The 21397-nt window shown below is 39.5% G+C and overlaps 1 protein-coding gene across 14 annotated transcripts in view; it reads left to right on the plus strand.

The window, feature by feature from the left end:
* Nucleotides 1-376: 376 nt before the first annotated feature.
* CELF2 (CUGBP Elav-like family member 2) overlaps nucleotides 377-21397 on the plus strand; it is a 688411-nt gene continuing 667390 nt past the window's right edge. For all 14 annotated transcript variants that reach the window (XM_068276071.1, XM_068276070.1, XM_068276073.1 and 11 more), the window contains exon 1: nucleotides 377-551. In XM_068276071.1, the coding sequence (XP_068132172.1) occupies nucleotides 445-551 (107 nt within the window). In that variant the 5' untranslated portion in view covers nucleotides 377-444. The remainder of the gene's footprint in view (nucleotides 552-21397) is intronic.

Raw genomic sequence — 21397 nt, forward strand, 5'->3', positions numbered from 1 at the left:
TACCACATAGCCATGTACTATTTATAGCTACCTTAAATGCATCCAAAGTTGTGCATGACTTCTCGTGCCCTCAGAGTACATTTAAAGCAGTAAAGGAAAATGTATTTAGTCTATTAATGTGAAAAAAAATAAATCAGTTTTTTTTTTTTTTTGCTGTAAATGTCACAGTAACTTATTATTTATATTTCCTTCGCTAACTGATATTGGGGAAATCAGGACATGTAAAAGACAATAAATACCAAAAGCAGGCAAGGCCCCTGTAGGCAGCACACTGCACTAATGTAAATTATGGCCAGACAACATAACTTGTCACAGAGGATTATTTCTGCTTAGTGAGTCTGCAGGGGCCCCTTCGCCACTCAGCATTGACGAGAGAGAGAGAGAGAGAGAGAGAGAAAGAGAGCGAGGGACTAGCCATAGCCATTAGAAGCTACTGTGCCATTGATGTTTGAGCGCACTTCTGAACCGGCTTTTGTTGAGAATATCTGTGCAAAAAGCATGCGCTGTCCCAAATCTGCTGTTACTATGAGAAATGAGGAGCTGCTTTTAAGGTATGTTGTACTCTTCTTTGTTTTAGCAGATGCTCTTCAGTTGTGCTGGATGGTCTCGCCTATAAACATGCTGTGTAATAAGTAGCTCTCTGTGCTGTTGAGGACTAAATTGTTACTGTTTACCTCACTAGCAAGAGCTGATTTAAACTAGGGGCAGGAAGGGCAGTGTTAAAAAAGACCAGCATGCTCTTGCTTTCTCTTTCCATTAAAATATCTCTGTTGTTTATTATGGATGAAAATAATCCTAAAAAAGCTAAGCCTTCATAACAGAGGGCTGTAAATGCTGCTTTAAGCTGGACTTAGCCTACCTAAACACTGTCATTAGGCTACTGCCTGGTTCGGAACACTATGTTTTCAATAGCCCTTTACCGGAACTCGAGTTAAGTGAAGAAAAAAATGGTGTTGTGTAATTTCATTTTTAAATCCTGACAAACTGTATGTGGATTGGCATCTTGTTGTGGAGAAAAAAAAACAGGCTTTTGTTTATTTGTTACTAGACGTTGTATCACTGAATGCATCTTTGGGGCTGACAATGGGACAGTCAAACAATGGAGCTGTCAAAGTAGCTTAATGCATGTCTGGGGCAGCGTTTCTCTCTCTTCCCTCTTTTCATTATCTCTCCAATTCTATAATCTTGTTTGCGCAGACTAAATGTCAGCATGGACTATTAAGTATTGGCTGCTTGTTGTTGTGTTGTGTTTTTTTTTTCTCTTTCTTAATTTGTTATCCTTCATTAAACCATACTTTCTGCATCGCATGGCCATGTCTTCAGGATTACATTTCAGATTTATAGCTTAACCATTCATTAACTGCATAGGAAAAACTTATTGATTTTAAAGGTCTTTAAATCGAGCATTAATCTGACAATTACCTTCTTCTCTGGAATTTTTCTTGTCATTTCATGCAGACCTGATTGTAAGTTGAACATGCCTGTAGAAAAGAGAAGACGTTTATTAATAAGCGAATGATAGCGATCATAAAACATGGGTCATGATTGTTTTATAGCTTATCGTACATGTCCGGTCACACATTCGCTGCCTGGGAGTAATTTATGCTGGCAGTGAATCAGTGAATGAAAAGTTATTGGGAATTCTGGATTCACAACAGTCAGAAAAACAAATTGCTCAGGCACACTGTATATGTCTAGAACTGTATTCATGAATATAAAATATATATATATATATATATATATATATATATATATATATATATATATATATATATATATTCCTCTACTTTCACAGAGTAAAATAAAAACCCAGAAAAACATAAGCAGTGAGTAATTAGGCATTTGTATTATTTTATTTGCTTACTGTAAAAGTACAGTGATTGTGTATTGTGATGAGCACATGTTCAGATTCTTAATGACAGGTATCACATGTGTCCAACTTCTGATAGGTTGGCCAGCCTGACAACCACTGGTTGAAGTTGTGCTGTCACATCAAAAAATAAATGCACATAGCATCAGTGGGGAGGATGACTGCATTGCTGCTTCCTGAAGTTTGAATTACTGAATGGAATAATGGTTGTTGCTTATTATTGTACTTAATTGAAGTGCTTTTGCTTTTAGTTGTAGCCTATATGATGTGTTTTTCATCTACATATTCTGGATTGGTTCAGCATCTGGCCAGTGTCACACGTCTTGCAGTATTATTTCTAAACAGCTTTTTTGAAGCTTAGCGTTGTGTGCAATTTGAAAGATTTGACAGAAGGAAGCAAGGGAGCTTAAAACAATTCTGTCCCTGTATGACCCTAACACTGTTTCTGTTATTGTTGCTGAAATGGCAACTCCCTTGATATGAAACTCTGTGTCTATCTATCTATCTATCTATCTATCTATCTATCTATCTATCTATCTATCTATCTATCATTTTTATCTACTGACCTTATTGTACCTATATACATAGATGGGTATTCAAATATATCATATTGTATAGTATACAAATGCAGGTGTGTTTTAGCACTATACATGCACTATAGATGTGTTTATCTGTTTAGCATAACACATGCGGTTACCTATATATCACATATGATGTGCGGCAGCTAATAGGAGCTGCTCTGTATGCAATGTAAGTCTTAAAGGGTTCAATTAGCAGCTGACAAATGTACGTATGTGCGTCTATGTATACAATTAACCATTCAGATGTCCTATGTATGCTTATAATTTGTTGACCATTTTAGATGCGCAGTGAATGCAGATATGCTATTTTGTGGCAATTAAATATGTTTCATTTGCATGTCGTACATTTCATTTCCTGGTTGATCTGTAAAAGCAGCACTTTGTGTTATTGTAGATGCTTGTGATTCCCTAGCACAGACAGTGCCTCATTTATTGCTAGCTAGCAGCTGCTATCATCCGTACACCATTCCATTGCCACCTACTGAGAGGGCGTGCAAGGTGGCTCATTTTGAAGCCCATGCAAATGCCACTTCATGAATCAGTCAAAAGATACTGCTGAGGAAGGCAGACAGCTGCAGATCTCTGCTAAAGACCAAAGTGTCACCTGTACCCCATGCCTGTCTATTCCAATTGGAGTTACCTGGAACTCTGCCCACATATATATGCCTTAGCTGTAACACGCCTTTCATAGTCAGTATTAGTAATAATAATAATTATGTCACCTATAGCATAAAAATAATATCTACTTGTTCAATTTAATTATAAAAGGAATATTATTTAGGAACATATATATATATGTGTGTGTGTGTGTGTGTGTGTGTGTGTGTGTGTGTGTGTGTGTGTGTGTATGTGTGTGTGTGTGTGTGTGTGTGTGTGTGTGTGTGTGTGTGTGTGTATCTATATATACACACACACATACATTTAGGGAAACCTATCTACTTGCTTTTTGCGCTTTCATGTTATTTTCTTCCCTTTTTTTGTCTTCTTTAAATGTACACTAGTTCCAGTGCGCTCTTAGCACATATCAGTTCATAGAAAGTACAGTTTTTATTGCTAAGCAGAGATGTGCACCTTCCTGCAATAACAAAGTGACCTTTACAGCCATAAGGCGTGAATAGCAGAAATTGAAGAGTAAGGTGCTGGTCAGACACACGTAAGCTTGTCAATATCTGTTTTTATGAAGGCAATGAGTTATCCAGTTTAGAAATTGCAGGAAGTGCAGTAGTTGATCCTTCAATGATTAAGAGCAAAGAAAAGTGAAAATAACAAACCTGCTGTACCTGTGTCTGGAAGAGCAGGAAAATCATCTTGTGTTAAACTGAGATTTGGGCTTCTGCACAGACACAGGCTGACAGGAGTGGAGTGTATTTATTGTGGCACTTGTTAAATGAATGTGTCCAGCTCCTGGCTTTTTTTTTAATTTAAGCATTCCTTTTGTGTGAGCCTTTGGTCTCTTGTGATTTAAAGTGGGCTAAATCTGAATGAACAAATGCTTTACATTTCATCTCCTTCATGGACTAAGCAGGAAGGCCAAGGCAAGTTGTCAAGCCTTGCTGAGTCTTCAACCTCTCAGCTGAAAGGTGGTCATTTACAACCTGGGTAAGGGGGAGGGGGGTGGGGGCTTACTATAGGAGATGTGCAATGAAGAGTAGTGAAGTGAGGTTGTGTTCATATACAGCATGTAGGGCAGCTTAACAACAGGCATATCTGTGTACATGATGGAATGTATGAAGTGTACACAGTTTTACTTCACTGCTCCTTGCTGCACATCACATACCTTTTAATACATCTCCTCCCTCTCACATCACTCAAGGCGCTATGCACTTTCTGTCATTCAATTAAAACACTTTTATTACTGACTTTGGGCCTGGAAGAGCTAATGGGGTTCATGTTCCATTTAAATCATTACAGGTAGATTGGCAATTATTATAGCATGCATCCTATTTAACCCTCTGTCAGAATGGAATACAGAACTGAAAAAGTGAATATTATTCAAAAGGCCTAAATGGTTAGTAAATAGGAATTATGCAATGCAATTAATTGTTGTCTTCCTGATATAAAGATGTTGCTTTACATTACAGTGCTGATCTTTTTTGTCATCTACAGTCCAACATTCTGCATTATTATCATTATCCCATAATGTATTCACACACTCATTGTTAAATTACAATAAAACTCAAGTGGGCCTGCTATCAAATTGAAGTGTATAAGATTGCAAACTATACCTTTGGGGCTCCAAAACAAAGAGGAACATCAAATTAATATTCATACCCAGAACTTTGCAGGCAGAGTAGATTGGGCTCGGATGCTTAGGAAGTCATTCAGGAGTGAATCAATACTAATTATTGTAATCAGCGGGGTTAATTAGCTGAAGATGCTGCTGATGGAAAGTTCATTGCTTATAGCCCCGAAAAACACCTAACTTGATGAAACCTCAAATAAAATGGCAGAGGATGTCAAGGAGGTAGAACGGTTCAATTTTCATGTATAAAACCAAAAATATTTGACTGTGCCATGCTATGGGCAGACCAGCATGTGTGAGATGGAGCTTTGTGCAGCCAGCATTGTGATGCAATTGCCTCTCGCTTTTCAAATGTTGGAGATACCAATAGAAATCATTCTTGTTTGTGAAGCCCTGAAATGTCAGCTAATACTATAAATGAGCTCACTGCTACATTTGCAACGTATATCGAGTGTATCTAGGAGCTTATTCAAATTCAAATTTGTGCTGGCAATGTGCAGCAGGAATGTTATTTCTGTGCATGATTTCATTTTGGAACAGTGACTTTTTTTATTTTCACTGTATTTAATACGATTTGAGCATAATGTATCATGGGCTAAAGAATAAGACTTGAGATTGTATTTAATTCCATGTGGCAGAGGAATACAATAAGCCATCCTGTCCAGGCAGTAATCATATTTAATTGGCAAGACATGGCTAAACTGCTGAATGAAGAAATCTGATTAGTTGTTAGGGTTAGAACAGTTCAGCACTCCTGCGTTATTTTATTCACGTGATAATAAATGCAATAGCCCATTAGCCCACTTTGTGGAGGCTGAAGCCACGATGTTATGCTCCTCTGTGCACCCATGATGACATGGCTGTGACAGCCAGAGCTACCGCTTGTTGCTACATTTTTTAACCTGCTGACTCTAACACTTTTCCTTATGTATTCCAAAAAAAGGCATCATTTTGTGTAAGCGTCCCAAAGCCCTGGAATCACAGTTCACGTATTAGATCACAGTATAATCGCATTACCTACACACGTTTACTGTATGTATCAAGGTTCACATTGCAGCACACCAGCATGATCCAGTTTGCGGCAAAATAAATACAGCTGGGGAGCATTTTATGAAGCTGGAAATGCCCAAGAAAATGTGCATTTTAAAATTCGCCAGGGATCTTGTTCTCTTAAAAGTGAGAACAAATAACACAGTGACAATTGTTGATCTTGTTTGCATCGAGGTGTATGTCGTGACCCGGTAAACCAATTTATACAAGTAATGCTATAAATATGTAAACTCCTAGTTCCCACGAGGGAAACAGGAAAACTGGAAACTAGGCTGTGCAAAACATTTTGTGATGTCTCTAGATGACAAGGCTCCATTGTGTGCTTATTCAGTAAGAATCGCTTTAAGCATTCCAGTTTTTTTGTTCCTTAAGGAAAAAGCCTTACTGTGAGGTTTCAATGGCCATCACAAAACAGTATTTAGTCAAAGCCTCTTGGATGTCTCTTATAATGGTCATTGAAATCTATGCATGCACAGACCAAGTTAGTTTCTTGCCTAATAGATAGCACACATTTTACATGAGCACACGTGATGATGAGAGCTTCCTTACAATGAATCTCTGTCACTCTAGGAAGCACTGTTATTTTGTGCTAAATTCCACTTATATGTATGACTGATGTGCCCTAATTACATCAAGGTTCACTGTATGTCTTACTTACGTGTGTGTATTTGTGTATGGTCTATTGCATCTGTTATCTACTTTATTAACATGCCTATCTATTCATAAAAACATTATTTACCAAGTGCCAATGACTTATAATCACCTTAAAGTGTAACCGAGGCGACGTGTGACATGATGAGATAAACATGTGTATGTACAGTACAACACATATTAATAACCAAGGTGTTTTACTTGTTTCGGTTTGCTGCCTAAAAGAGTTACTATATAGTGGTGACAGCTTCTGACTTGTCGGTACCTTGTCAGCACTATAGTAAATATAATTGATAAGCATATTACAGCCCTAAAAGTTTTCCTGGCAGAATACAACTTCAAAGCTCAGGGGAGAGATATAAAAAAGGTCAATAGTTCACATATTTTAAGTCTGGGGCACTTAATAGGCTGCAACTGATTAGAGACAGTAAAACATTCAACCTACTTTGTAAATGTTTACATATAAAAAGAAAGTAATTTTTAGGAGTAGGAGGATAAATATAATTGTTTATCTCATCAGTTTATTTTCACCTCGGATTCACTTCAATTCAGATATCTCCTAAAAAGTGAAAATTTGTACCCTGACCTTTCCTGTTGGGCATAATTTTATTCCAAGGCTTATAAATAAGTAAGCTTTTTAAATAAGGCTTTTTTTTTTACATATCGTACATTAACTTTACCAAATGGCAAAAGGTAGTGAAAACTGCTCACTCTATTATGGGACAGTGCCAAAACTAGGACAGCCAATTCAGATGCAGACTTGAACAAGAGGATGCCCGGCATTGCCCGCACAATGTCCGTAAAATACAAGATTCTTTATTATGGGCGTATTTGAGATTCACCAAGTTGTATGATGTGTGGTGAATCTCGGACACGTCCATAATAAAGAATCTTGTATTTTATAGACATTGGGCTTGATTCACTATTGTGTGATAACTGCTATCACAGCAGTTATCACGCGAACCCGCCACGCGCAAACCTTTTCACGTGAAAAGCGCCCATGACCACGCGCAGACCTTTGTTTATCACGTGAAGTAACGCCATTCTCGCGTGATAACTGCTGTGATTGCAGTTATCACACAATAGTGAATCAAGCCCATTGTGCAATCATCTTCTTATTCAACTTTACCAAATGGAAGTACTTCCTGAATCTGTCAAAAGTCCACCCTGGCATACACACAATCAGAATCTGTGCCCTATATTTCCCACCCCTTGTTTGCTCCTTATTCCTTTAGATTGTAAGCTCACAAGGGCAGGGCTCTCTCAAACTTTTGTGCCTTGGAATGTGCTATACATATGTTCATCATGTTAAATTTGTCACTGTAATCACTATATCTATTAATTCTGTATTATTTACTTTATTTATGTCTATATTTTGTGTTTACTATTGTCTGTATTTTTATGTACCCCATGTTTGATTTTTACTCTGTACAGCGCCACGGAATATGTTGGCAGTTTATAAATCAATAATTATAATAGTATTTGGGGGGAAAATCAGATGTGATACAGCAATCTTCCTTACTATGGTCCAACAAATGATGTGCAAGCTATAGCACCACACAAAGTACATAAAAGCGACTGGTCAATATGGGTTGTGGTAATGTGATTACACCCTGATGCCTTCTGTTCCCATACTAAATTACAAACTTCTCCTATGTGTCACTAGCACATTGCAGTGCTTCTGTGATTTAGAAAGCTCAGCATTGATTGACATGCATCCTATATACCTGATGCAGAGGGGTGGCTGGTCACTTGCAGCATGCTTCTGCTCCAGTGCTCTGTCCTTCTGTCACATTATGCATACAATGCAAATGTCATCTCCAGGATCCACATATCCGCTGACACTAAAATCAAGGGGTCCGTTTCCATTACCCGCTGTGTGATGCGGCTACATAGACACATCGCACTGCGGCTGTACTATAACCAATGCACAGCAATGGAACAGTTTTCATTGCATGCAGGTTATACGGAGCTGCAGATTCTCGTACAGCTGCATGGCCGCATCCGCCCACATCCACGTCCCGTCACCTCCAGTCACTTTCGCATCGGGAGATGTGGAAGTGACGCGAATGGGAGCGGAAGTGATGTGTAGCCGTATCGGCTCCCATTCGCAAATGGAAACGGGTCCTTACACATTTGTAAAAGTTTCTGCTTCTTAAAGTGGGCACAGCTTTTCTTAGTCCATTCTTACTGAAAGATGATATATTCAGTTCTATCTTACAGCCAGGTAAATGGGCAGCACTTTGGACTATCAAAGGAGTCTTGAAGAACGAAATGTCTCCAGTTTTCATAGAATTCAGGCAAAAGAAAAAACTATTTTCTTTTCATCTTCCTCTAGGGGTAAAAATCTGAAGTGCTAAGGGCACAATGACTGAACCATGTTTGCATCTGGATGCACTCACCATAGGCCAAGCAGGAGCAAGGATGGTTTTCCTCGCTTTCCCTTTTAGGTGTATTATTATGACTTTGGCAGTAGTTTAGAGCACCCCCCCCCCCTTTCCCCCGTAAAATAATGTACTGGATTCGATGTTAGAAGTGATTATAATGGACTGTTACTACACACATCTTCCTTGGTAAATCACTTCCTACATGCCAGCCATCAACATCCCGTAGTATTGAGAAGTTGGTGGTACAATCAACTAAACCTGGGACACGACTAGATGGATACGTTATTGATGAAAGTTGGATAAGTTATTTAGGACTGTAAATATTCATTCCTTGCTAGTTTGAGGAGTTTTGTACAAGCAAAGGGCTAGGGCCCCCCTTATGCTTCTCCCCCAAAGGGCCCCCTGCGGCTGCATCCCTTGCAGGGGCTATTTTTACGCCCCTGCTTCCTACTAAGGTTCAAGAGTAAATTTTCATGTAATTGTACATCCATCCCTAATAGTAAACCGTCATTTAACCAGCCTGGCGTTCTATTAAGTTCGCCAGGCTGGCGACCAGACGTTTTTTTTTTTAATAAAAAAAAAACTATTGCATGCAGCCAACTGAAAGTTGGCTGCATGAAAGCCCACTAGAGGGCGCTCCTAATGCGTACTTCTGATCGCCGTAGACGATCAGAAGTAACAAGAAAGGCCGCGATGAGCGGCCCTTCTTGTTATGCTTTTCTTGTCGCCATGGCGACAAGCGGAGTGACGTCATGGACGTCAGCCGACGTCCTGACGTCAGCCGCCTCCGATCCAGCCCTTAGCGCTGGCCGGAACTGTTTGGTCCAGCTGCGCTGGACTCGGGCGGCTGGGGGGACCCTCTTTCGCCGCTGCACGCAGCGGATCGCCGCGCTGCGGCGGCGATCAGGTAGCACACGCGGCTGGCAAAGTGCCAGCTACGTGTGCTCCTTTTTATTTGATAAAAATCGGCCCAGCAGGGCCTGAGCGGCAGCCTCCGGCGGTAATGGACGAGCTGAGCTCGTCCATACCGCCCGGCTAGTGCCTGTGTGGTTACTTTAAACTGTCATACAAAATGGCATTATATGCTCACTCTTGTTAAAATACATTGACTAGGTAAAAGGTACTTACTGACATGAGATGATATTTGTGTAATCAGCCTGCTTTTGACCGATCAGATTTTATCTCATGTTTGTAAAGTCCTTACAACCATCACCATTCATATTCTGTAGGGGAGCAATGGTGATGGTTGGAAAACATTGCCCAGTTTTTATTCCCTCCCATCCCTTCCACTGCCACCTTCCATTTCTAATAAGTTGAAGTGAGAGATACCTTCTCTCTTGTCCATGGTGTTACGAGGAAGCTAAGCTGAGCAGCAAGCAGGCATATTTCCTGAGAGTGGGTTAATTATGCTTGCATGTTCACTTGTATTCTAATGTCTGTACCCAGCTTAAACAAAACCCCTAACCTGTGATTAAAAAAAACTCACAAAAGACTGCAATTGGGGATCCATATTAAAATAGAATCCCAGAGGGTCCCCATAATGAAGAGAGTTCAAATGTTTCTATGATCCTGGCCATGCAAAGGCCAGAGGATTACACCAATGGGGGTCAGGCCTGCACACTTCCACTACACAGACAGGCTTATTACATGGATGAGGGACACCCCAGGGAAATGATGATTTACTGTTGAACAACAAAAAAAGAGGTAGAGAGTTATTTTTTCCCGTTTTTTTTTTTCAGGTCACTCACTTTAAGAGGGATCATTAGTGAAGTGATTTATTATGTATATGTTTCTCAGGAGACTTCATGCGGATGCCTGCAAAAAACAATTGCTCAATGATTTGCTGTAAAATCTACAGACTCTAGGTGTTAAGAAGAGTTGTAAAATAGGTTTTTGTTAGGATTAGAGATGAGATAAACTCTCTTTGAAATTGATATCACCCTTCCTCATGCTGTCATGACAGATTATCAGCTGCAGGTGTTATTTTATTCCCCACGTATTATATTCGGTGTTCGCACATATTTATTTTGTGTGTCAGTTCTATAATGGCTAACTGGAAATGGCATCAGGTGAGAAAGCATGTCACCATGCTTGGAATGACATGTATTATCAGGGCAGCATGGGCTGCTGGCGTCTTGGCCCATTTCCTCTTGACCTGTACAAGGGTGCACTACACAGAGTTGTGAAAAATCATTACAGCTTATGTGTCTGTGCTGGCACCTCTACAAAGGGAAGGAAACCTGGAAGCCTCCTTTCAAATATGATTGAAACACATTTGCTCCAGTTTCTGGATGCTAAAGATAAGGCTCTCATCGGAATCGGCAGAAACGCATGTGTAGGCCATGAATATATTTATTCACTGTCTTGTAGAGAAGATGCAGTAGATAGATACATTCTTTGGATTTCAGTGGAAAGACTTGTTTTGGAGACTAAGTTTCAAATCTTCCAGTGTGCTAAATCCCAACCAAGCTGTAAAACATAAAAAAAAGATATCAGAATAGAACTCCATTAACCCATTTCCCATAGGGTTTCAAGGCACATGTAGTAGAACTGGACTGCACACTATTAACCACAAGGACAAGAAAACATATCTTCAGCAAGGTTATTAAAGTAAAAAGAAAAAAAAAACATACAATAAATAAATATTGTATTGGATGGTTTACGGATAGGGCAAATCATTTGATATAAGCATGTCCTGCATGCATTGATTCACTGAGCACAGGTGTTCTGGTGAACATATCATTTAAACTTGTGCTTCAATATTTATTTTTGAGAAATGTAAATCACCATCTTATCTTTTCTGTAATAATAATAATATTCTAAGTGATGTATCAGTGACATGGAAAAGACATCTATATTTCAAAACCAAATTCCCAGCCCAGCTGACTGTAAAGAAATCTTGTGTTTGTGATTTTTCCACAACAGTTCAACAAGTCTTTACTGAGTGTCCAAACCTATTTAGTGAATGAGTGGATTAACTGGAATCAGGAAATGTGGGTGCCTGTGGTTAATGGACTATTTGGCCACCCAATAGGCGCTAATGCAAAATATCGTCTATTGGGTGCCAAAGGAGAAATTTGGGTGCCCGATAAATAGTGGGTGCCGGGCCTGTCCAACCAAAATTTTTCATTTTGAGAATACATGTTTTGAAAAATATTGTTTTGAAACTTGTTTTGACAATTCTCATTGTAACATTTTAACTTTTTTTTATCATATTGAAATTAGTTTTGAGAATTATAATTTCATACATTTTTTTAAATGTATTATCTTAGAAATGTATCACTTTTTGCATTAACAATATTTGCAGCGGAGAAAGGGTGTTATAGGGTTAGGCGTCAAGAAGGGAGTTTTAGGGTTAGGCATCACGAAGTGGGGTTTTAGGATTAGGCACCACCTGAGTGGCCTTAGGGTTAGGCACCACCTGAGGGGTCTTAGGGTTAGACACCACCAGGGGGGGTCTTAGGGTTAGACACCACCATGGAGGTCTTAGGGTTAGGCATTGGTAAAGGAAGGGTTCCGTGTGAGAGTAGGGTTTGGTTTAGTTGTAGTAAAATATCAGTAATATTAACCAATGTTTTACTATGCATATTACGACTGTAAATATATTTTTATTTTCACTGTTATAGATGGTATTTTGCGATTTCAGCTTCACCCGGCACCCTTTTTATTACCGGTATTTTAACATATTTATTATTCTATCCCAGATGGATGAAAAATTAATAAAAATATTTTTATAGAAAATATTTTAACATTTCGCTTATACCCCACAAGCTTTCTTCCTGGTGCCCTTATTCAGTAACAACGGGCCCCGGGCGAAATAAATCTGGAGGCCCCCTGACAGACACCCAAAACAGAAAAAGGCATGAGGGGCCCTTTGTTGCAGCCAAATTTTGCCTCTGAGCCACCTGCTGTCCCTTTCCCCAACTTAACTGTGCTCCCTGGGGCCTCTTTAGAGTCTTTGGCAGAGTAGCGTTTTACCTGTTCTGGTGGGCAAACTCCTCTGTCAGTGCATGGCTCCACGCACTCCCAGACTTCCTCCTCACACCCGGCGTATGTTATTACGTAATATCATGCTACAGGTCACAGAGAAGATGCAGCCAGCGTGGATGAAGATAGGAGTGAACAGAACCCAGACAGGTGAGATACTATTCTGCCTAAGACTCTGCAGGGACCCCAGGGAGCAACAGTTAAGTTGGGTGGGAGACACCTTGGGGGGCCCCTACAGGATCTGGGGCCCAGGGGTAATTGCCCTCTTTGCCTCTTTGGTAGCGTCGGCACTGCCCTTATTTGATGTATGCGAATTAACTTACCATTTATTGTATTATAGAAATGTACACTGAGCGTAGCTCAAGAAGTGCACATGTATCATTTGGATTCAGGTCTGTTCTCAGTTGCACTGTTGAAGGGTATTCACAGAGTCCTGTGTCATCTTTGCTTTGTGCCTAACAGCAATGGCCCTGATGCACTTAGGTTTTCTCAACCGTCAGAATGCTTTCCATGCTTTTCTGCACTTAACGAACACACACACACACACACACACACACACACACACACACACACACACACACACAAACACACACACGTACTAAAAACATTTATAGAGGCACTGAAGTGACGATTAACAGAATGTACTGCATTATTCAATTTAGCATTCATTTCCGTGGTTCCGGTATCAGAAACACCTCCTGTATGTATGTTGGTATGTAACCCCACCCTAATGACTTTCAAAATTTACCTGCTACCCAAGTAGGATGTGCTGCTTTCTAACATGTTATAGATATGCCCACACTAGGTGTATCAGTACTTGGCATCTTCCTCACTTCCCCATAAGTGCAAAAGGCATACTTTTCTCATCCGTGAATTCCTGACTGCCATGTGTTTGCAGGTACTTTTGAGTCAATTAAATAAATAACAAATAGGGAGCTTGGAAGCATCACAATAGAAGATTAAAACATCCATTCATCATGGCCAGATTTATACTGTTTGTTCCCCTAGGCCACGTATGTTGTGGCATCCCTTTCATGTTCAGCGCCCCTCCCACTCCATGTGCACCCCCTCTTCCATGTGTACCATGCATGTACTGTAGCCCCTCTCTTTCATGAACAGTTTCCTTGGGCATCAGTTTCCCTTTTTCATGTGTTGCTCCTCATTTTCAGCCTGCTCTTCCATATGTAGCAATCCCTCTTTCATGTTCAGGTGCCCTCTTGGGCTGCAGCCGCCAAAGGCCCTGGCCTTTGTGACCTTTTCAGAAATCCGGCCCTGCCATTCATAAAATATTAGTAATCAGAAGCACAAATGCAATTAAACTTTTTTCTCCTGACTTTTCTCCTAGGTGATTTTTTTCAGAGCTTGTCAATAAAATGTTACCAGAAAGCAAGAAAATACTCAGAATAATTTTGATAGTACAATTTTACCTACTTTTTGGCACTTTTTTTCAATTGCAAAGTGCTGAAAAAGCAATTTTAAAGAGTAGATTAACATTACTTTATTTGCATATGGGCCAGAGTATCAGCATGTCTGAAATAAACTGTACATATGCCAGGCTAGTGAATTTGCTAAAATTAGCTTCTCTGTATCCTCTGCTAACCTGAGATGTGCACATGCTTTGTCATCTTTGCTTCTCAACCCCATAACCTTACATAACTTTCTAACTGGATAGCTGTAATCTATCTGGCTAAATGTGACAGATCTTGTTATCTAATGCTACTTAGTATACTTCCTGAGCTGCATGATACACCCATAGCTAAACAAGAACCATATGGATCTTTAAAAAAAATAGACCTTTGGAGAAGAGTTAAGTGACATTTTCAGTACAGGTGTAAAAAAATAAATATATAAGTAAATAAAAGAAAAGACCACTACTGTGATCACTTAAGTCTAAGCAACATCTCCCATTTTTTCTCAGGATGGGATGATAAACTTGTAACTGTATAGCTGTAACAACTTGTAACAATATACAATGTTGTTGCTGTTGTTGTTGTTTTGGGGCTTTTTGCTGTTAAAAATAATATTGCTTTCTTTGCACTATATGGATCCTCCTGATGCTTCACCTTTTGCTACTTAAACCATAAAAATTCCAAGGTACTCTAAAGTTTCATGGATTACAGTACATGTATTATACTTGCCCTGCATACACTTGTGCATAAGCACACTTTGTAGTATTTTAAACTGTTCTTAAGATTCCACATTCTATGATAACTTTTAAAGTCAGGTTTTGCCTGTACAGCGAGATCAATGCATGCAATGCTCTCTGTGGTACAATAAATATAGTATGTGTGACTTTATTCCTGGTTTCTGTCCTTATAGACATTTGCTCAGGCCATTTATGGAGTCTGATTAAACTAGTTCTATCTGCAAATTTGATTATATTTAACTGGTCTGGCATTTTAAAGACCCATCTGAAAATGATTCTACATAGCTGTAAACTAAATCATGTGTGCAAAGGTTCATTTTTATTATTTACATATTTATAGTACAGCTGTCTTCATTGGAGGTAATAAACAGCATAGAGCAAATATGACAGTATCTAACATGACATCTATTTTTATTAAAGCTGTAATTCAAGTTTCAATGGAAAAAAAAAACTTTTTGCAAAAAAGTGAGGTTACAAAAATGTAAACAAAGGTTGCAACATAATTTACCTTCTTCTTCTGTTGTAGCAATAGTGAGGCATGTGAGTGCAGTGAGTTCCTGACTGGAAAATGGTAGGAACTGACTTATGTAACCACTACTTTAGAATATGGTCCTGAGTAGCATATAGTATTCAGAAATTCTGTTAGATATGCAACTTTTTCCAAATATGGGGAAAAACTCAATGCAGTTAACTTAAGAATAGTCTTATAGGTGTTACCAAATGTATATATTTATCCTTGTAGAGACTGCAAAAGCAATTATCCTATCACATAACTATTGCATTTTGGGAACTCTGTGAACTCCTGTGCACCAAATGGCCTACTGTTTCCTTAGTTTCCAGGAAGCATAACTTAAATTACTTACCAGTTCTAGGAAATTTATAAAGGTGGACTGATTATTTGTAATACATTGAAAAATGGTTTGTGCATAATTAATTGGCTACTCTGCATACATTATGTAGGTTTTAAAGGAAATGTCCCTTCTATCTTAGTTATATTGTATGCTTCTCTTAGGTATATGAGTATGTATTGAGGAAGGGGTAGCAGTATGTATAGTTACAATGTAGGTGTTCTTTAAAATTGGCTAATGCATAGGTTTTCAACACGTGGTAGGTGGACCCCAGGGGAAGCTTCTGATGAGGGTACTCGGGCTTGATATGGATAATTAAGTATACTAAACTTTTAGAAAATGATCAATACTTTATCTGTATACCAATAATGATACCAATGTTTAATTTTATCTAATTAAAAGCAATAGTAAATGCTTGGACGTTGTTTAGAGACAAGTTACCATGCACTACCATTAAATATAGCTGTGTCAAGGAGCACTCAAGACAATTTTTTCAATTCGAGGAGGTACTTATAGAGCAAAGGTAAGGGGTATGTACCAATAAATGATGAGAAATACTGGTCTAACAGACACAAGAGTTTCTCAATTTCATTTGCCAATGGTATTATATAATTTTCTGGTTCACAAATGACCTAATCAGCACATTAGTGATTGCTTGGTGGTCAGTAACATGTCTGTGGTTCAGGCTGAAGTCTAAAAAATCTTACAAAACAAAAAGTAGCCTTGCTGGCTTTTCCTCCTGTCCTGTCCTGACTTGTCAAATGTAAATCACCCACAGTGAGCTAAAATGACGTCTACAGTATGTTTTTTCAGAAGATAATCTGCCACATAGCCAGTTTGGAAGTTTATTGCTTATGCCATGTAAGTAAATGCAGCAGGGTAAAATGATACAGGGTCATTAAAGTCCTGTAAACTCAGCCTTCTGTAGTACATGTGGACAGGTTTGGGAGACTGAGCTAGTAAAAAGGCTTGATAGCCATCCTATTAATTTTTCTCTCAGAGATGATGATGCCACTTTTGTTTGCCTTTTTTAGATTATTCTCCCCGTTATCTATTTCTAAGAAGGTTTTACTTTATCTTGGTCCACAAACGTTCATTACTCATATAAGAAAACGTCTTGTCAGAGAATATCAATTAACTACTTATTTGCATTTATAATCAGGAGTGGGAATTTTTTTCCAAGATAAAATTAAATACCATTTATAAGACTTTAATACAGTAGAATCTTAAGAGGCCATTTTACTATTATAAAATAGAGATATTTTCTTCCACCTACCTAGCAATAAGATTTAACTGATTCACTTTTCATTAGAGAGCTAAGAGACAGAATTAATATCAAGAATTGTTAAGAGACCAGATCACTTTTGCAAAGGTGATAAGAGGACATCCACTGTTGGCACACTGGCCATGTTACTGCCGAGTCTGACTTTTGAAGGACTATTGTACTGCACTTTTATGCATTCACTTTCTTCTTGGGAAACCTTCTTTGCAAGGCTTTAAGAAAGGAAATCATCAGTCTTGCATGTACATCTGGCATTAATATATCAGTGTCATAATACTTGCCAATATCTTGAGTTCTCTGCACCAGTGTGGTTACTCATTCATTCATAGCCCTGAAACTCTTCACCAGACCAGTACCCCACATTAGCTAGCCATAACCTCACTTCATATACTATGTCCAGCCCTGTTTCCACTTCCCTTCCTTCATGGTGCTCGAGCCTAATCATAACATCAGACTTACAGCTCTCCTCATGGCAACTCTAAAGTGCCACCCCCGATCAGCATTGACGGCACGGTAGTTGAGAACGTCCCCTGCGCACGCCTCCTTGGCACGACAATCTCTAAGGATCTGACTTGGAAAGCCAACACTACCTCAACCCAGAAAAAAGCCCAGCAGAGGCTATTTTTCCTACGCCAACTAAAGAAGTTTGGTATGGCCCGCAAGCTTCTGACGAGCTTCTACACTGCCACAATTGAATCTGTCCTCTGCTCCACCATCCTGGTCTGGTATGCTGGCTCCTCCGCCAGTGACAGACACAAACTGCAGAGGGTCTTCAGATCAACTCTAGACTGCGCTCCAGAGCTCAAAAAAATCGCTAATGACCCGTCCCACCCAGGTTTCCGCTTCTTTAGTAGGCTCCAATTAGGCCGGAGATTCCGATCCATCTACACCAGGACCACAAGGCACAGGAACAGTTTCTTCCCCTCAGCCGTAAACTATCTGAACTCTTAGAACCCTCCTCATCCAACCACGACAAGTGGTGTCTGGTAGCTCCTAGCCTGACTGCACGGCTGCACACTTCATGTATACGTGTTCAAATGTGTCCAAATGCTGTAACTATATCCTTTATATTGTCTGTCTGCTTACGTGTATGTATCGTGTGTCCTGCTCGTTCTCACACTAGCCCTGTACTTGCTAAACCCAATTCTGGGCACGGCTCAGTCGTGCTTGGCGAAATAAAAGATTCTGATTCTGATTCTGATGTATAAAGGGGAGGGCAGGCTTTTGTCAGAAAAAAATCCCTTTTCTCTATAATAAACACATTTTCAGACTGTCATCAGTAGTAATCAGTCCAGTACACTACATGGAGTCTATATATGCTGCTCTGTTTGTTTCCTCCTCATATAACTGACTGTCATCCAAACATTTTCCTCAGTGGACTGCGGAAAGGGCATTATACTGTAATACCTGTAGGGCAACAGTGAGTTGGTCACTGTACACTCTAAAGCACTTTAGAAATGTGCCAGCAGTTTATAAATGCATAATAATAATCATAATAATAACATCATCAGTACTTTTCGGTTTATCTTTGCTCTATACACAGCCTGGTTAAAGAAAAGCCAGGAACCTTTTCATACGTGTGCATGGAAAACACAGATCTCTCATGTGCAGTTTTAGAAATTCAATTTAATGTATGTTCATCAAGCACATGACATTTTGTAATGTATTCAAGGATACCTCATATCAGAATTTCACAGCCAGGGATTTTTTATTAAATGTTATTATTGTCAATAGAAGGGGCTAAATGCTATATAGCTGCAGCAACCTATTGGTCCTTTGTATGGCAATTTGTTTTATTGATTAAGGAAATGTCCAATATTAGTAGGTAAAATAGCACTCAGAATACCACGTGCATATTTTCTATACAGAGCATTCATTACAGCTTATTTATAAAATAAATAAATAAAAGTACACCAAAACATATTGTGCACTTCCGTACATTTCTACATTCATACTGTAAGGGGATGAAGTTTATTTAAAAATAATACAATGCCAGTCTAAATGCGTAAGTGCACATTTGATCATAAATATTTAAAATCTGGGTTGTTTGTGTTAAAGGCACGCACGCACATTGCTGTCAAAATGCATTGATGTCCAAGGTACCTTAAAGCTGAATTCCACTGCAAATGGAAATTCCTCTATTTATTGTGAAAATGTTACTTCAATATTTTTCCTTACAGTATAATACTGGTTTCCTGTGCAGTAGTACTGGCAGAGTCATATTTAGTATCTACTTGAGCTAGAGATCATGGCAGATCTGGGGTGGCCAACTTCAGTATAAAAATTATACCAGCTTGGATTAAAAGGATAAAAAGGGGAAGGGTATTGATCTGTCTCCGACCTAAATTTTTGCAATGCTGAATGGTGCCCATGGTCCTACTTACTCAAACCAGAAATTTGAAGTTATATGTAAATGGAGCAGCTGATTGTGAATAGAAATGCAAACTGTAACATTACATGAGCATCCTGATTTTTTTTTATATCAGCTCCATGGTAAAGCAACCTTGTGTTAAAACTGAGCATAATAAGATATATGCATGGGTGTCCGCACATAGGGGCAAATTGGATAGCCCCTCCTCCCCAGGCCATTAGTTGCCCCCCCCCCCCCCCCCCGGCCATCCTTGCTGCCTATCATGTAAAAGGCTGCATGCCAGCAGCCAGCATCTGACCTCTGATCAGCCAGTGACTAGTAGAAAGCTGGCACTAGGACTTTGCAAACACCGCACTGATATGCGGAAGTGACATCCTATGTCACTTCCACATATGCAGCGTGGTGTCCATGGGGGTACCATGTACCCGCTCCTCACTGGTTGCCAGCTGATCATAGGTTGGACACTGGCTGCTGGCATGATGCCTTTTACATGATAGGCAGCGGGACATATGGGCGGCGCTGATCACAGGGCCTAAAACATGGGGGGGGGGGGACAACTGTCACTAAACATGGGGGGAGGGGTTCATCACTACCTAAAACTGTGGGGCACCTGTCTCTAAACATAGGGGTTCCTGTCATTACCTAAAACTGGGGGGGGGGGGACCTGTCACCACCTTAAATAGGGGAGGTCCCTGTCACTAAACATGGGGGTCCCTGTCGCTACCTAAACTGGGGGGCACCTGTGTCAGAGGTGCTCACAATCTAATCCCTACCATAGTCCTAGTCTAATGTCTCACCACTGCTAAGTTCATGTACATTTGGCTCCAGACGTGACTACACCCACATCCTGGTCCATGACCACGGCCATTTTGTCGCGCCGCACGACTACCAGTTCAGCATTTAAGCAGACCTGTGTTAAATCTGGATCTATGTCAGCTATATGTAGGTAAAAATATAAGTGATAATTAGGGTTGCATATTTGCTATTTTTTTTACATAGATTTCATAATTTATTCTTAAATCTCTTATGAGTACAGGAAGTCTCCAACTCTCTTTCACCTTTCTCAGTGTTAGTATGAGGACTGTCAGTATACCTAAAACATACATCCCTTTTCCAACTCTTGGAATCCAAGTCACTAGCACATATATCGTGGACCTTTTATGGTAAACGCTCAATGATTTCCAGATCAGCCTTCTCAAAGTTTGATATTGCTCTAATTGTATTTAATGGTCTTGATTCATTACTTAGTTGCCGTTTAAGAGCACACTCTCCAGTCTGAAAACAAATCCCTATGCAACTTGGTCTTGGTCCTGGACGACTGGTGAGGATAGACAACACAATGTATACAGTATCTTCTATAAATCATCTGGTTAATCAGAAAAATATTATTCCCTGCAAACGCTCCAAACTAGATTAATTTTACCCAAAAGGGATTTTTTTTTACATATCTTCAAATCAGAACCATTGTCTCTCAAGGCCAAATAAGACATCCTGCAACACTTTCGACTGATGAAGAGTTGATTTTCATCAAGGCTCTGGGTGTCACGGATAATTTACGTGGTTTCCTGAAAGCATTATCCTCCCAGAAGTGAGACACCTGCTATATGTGTTTAGTGCTGCTGTCCGGAATAAGGCTGTGAATAGCAAAGCATACAGGAGGGCAGACAGCAGGTCTCATGACAAGGGAGAGGTTGAGAAGGCAGTAAGAAAAGAAGCTGGGCAGAATTTCAGAGCTGGAAATATGTTCAAATTTAAACAGTCTCAGACATTTTCAGGTAAAGGAGCAGATTTTTTTTTTTTGGGGAAGAATTAGGAAAATTCTTTTTTTGGGAAACAAACACTTGCATTTTAGTATCTAATATTGACGTTATATATTTGATACACGTCAAGGTCCTTTTCATTTTGCCATAAATTCACTGGCGTTTCTCTTTTTCACATGCTAAAGAATGCTATTAGTGAAGTCACCATGATTATAAAGAAAA

Source organism: Hyperolius riggenbachi, chromosome 3, assembly GCF_040937935.1.
Source record: "Hyperolius riggenbachi isolate aHypRig1 chromosome 3, aHypRig1.pri, whole genome shotgun sequence".
Taxonomy (NCBI): domain Eukaryota; kingdom Metazoa; phylum Chordata; class Amphibia; order Anura; family Hyperoliidae; genus Hyperolius; species Hyperolius riggenbachi.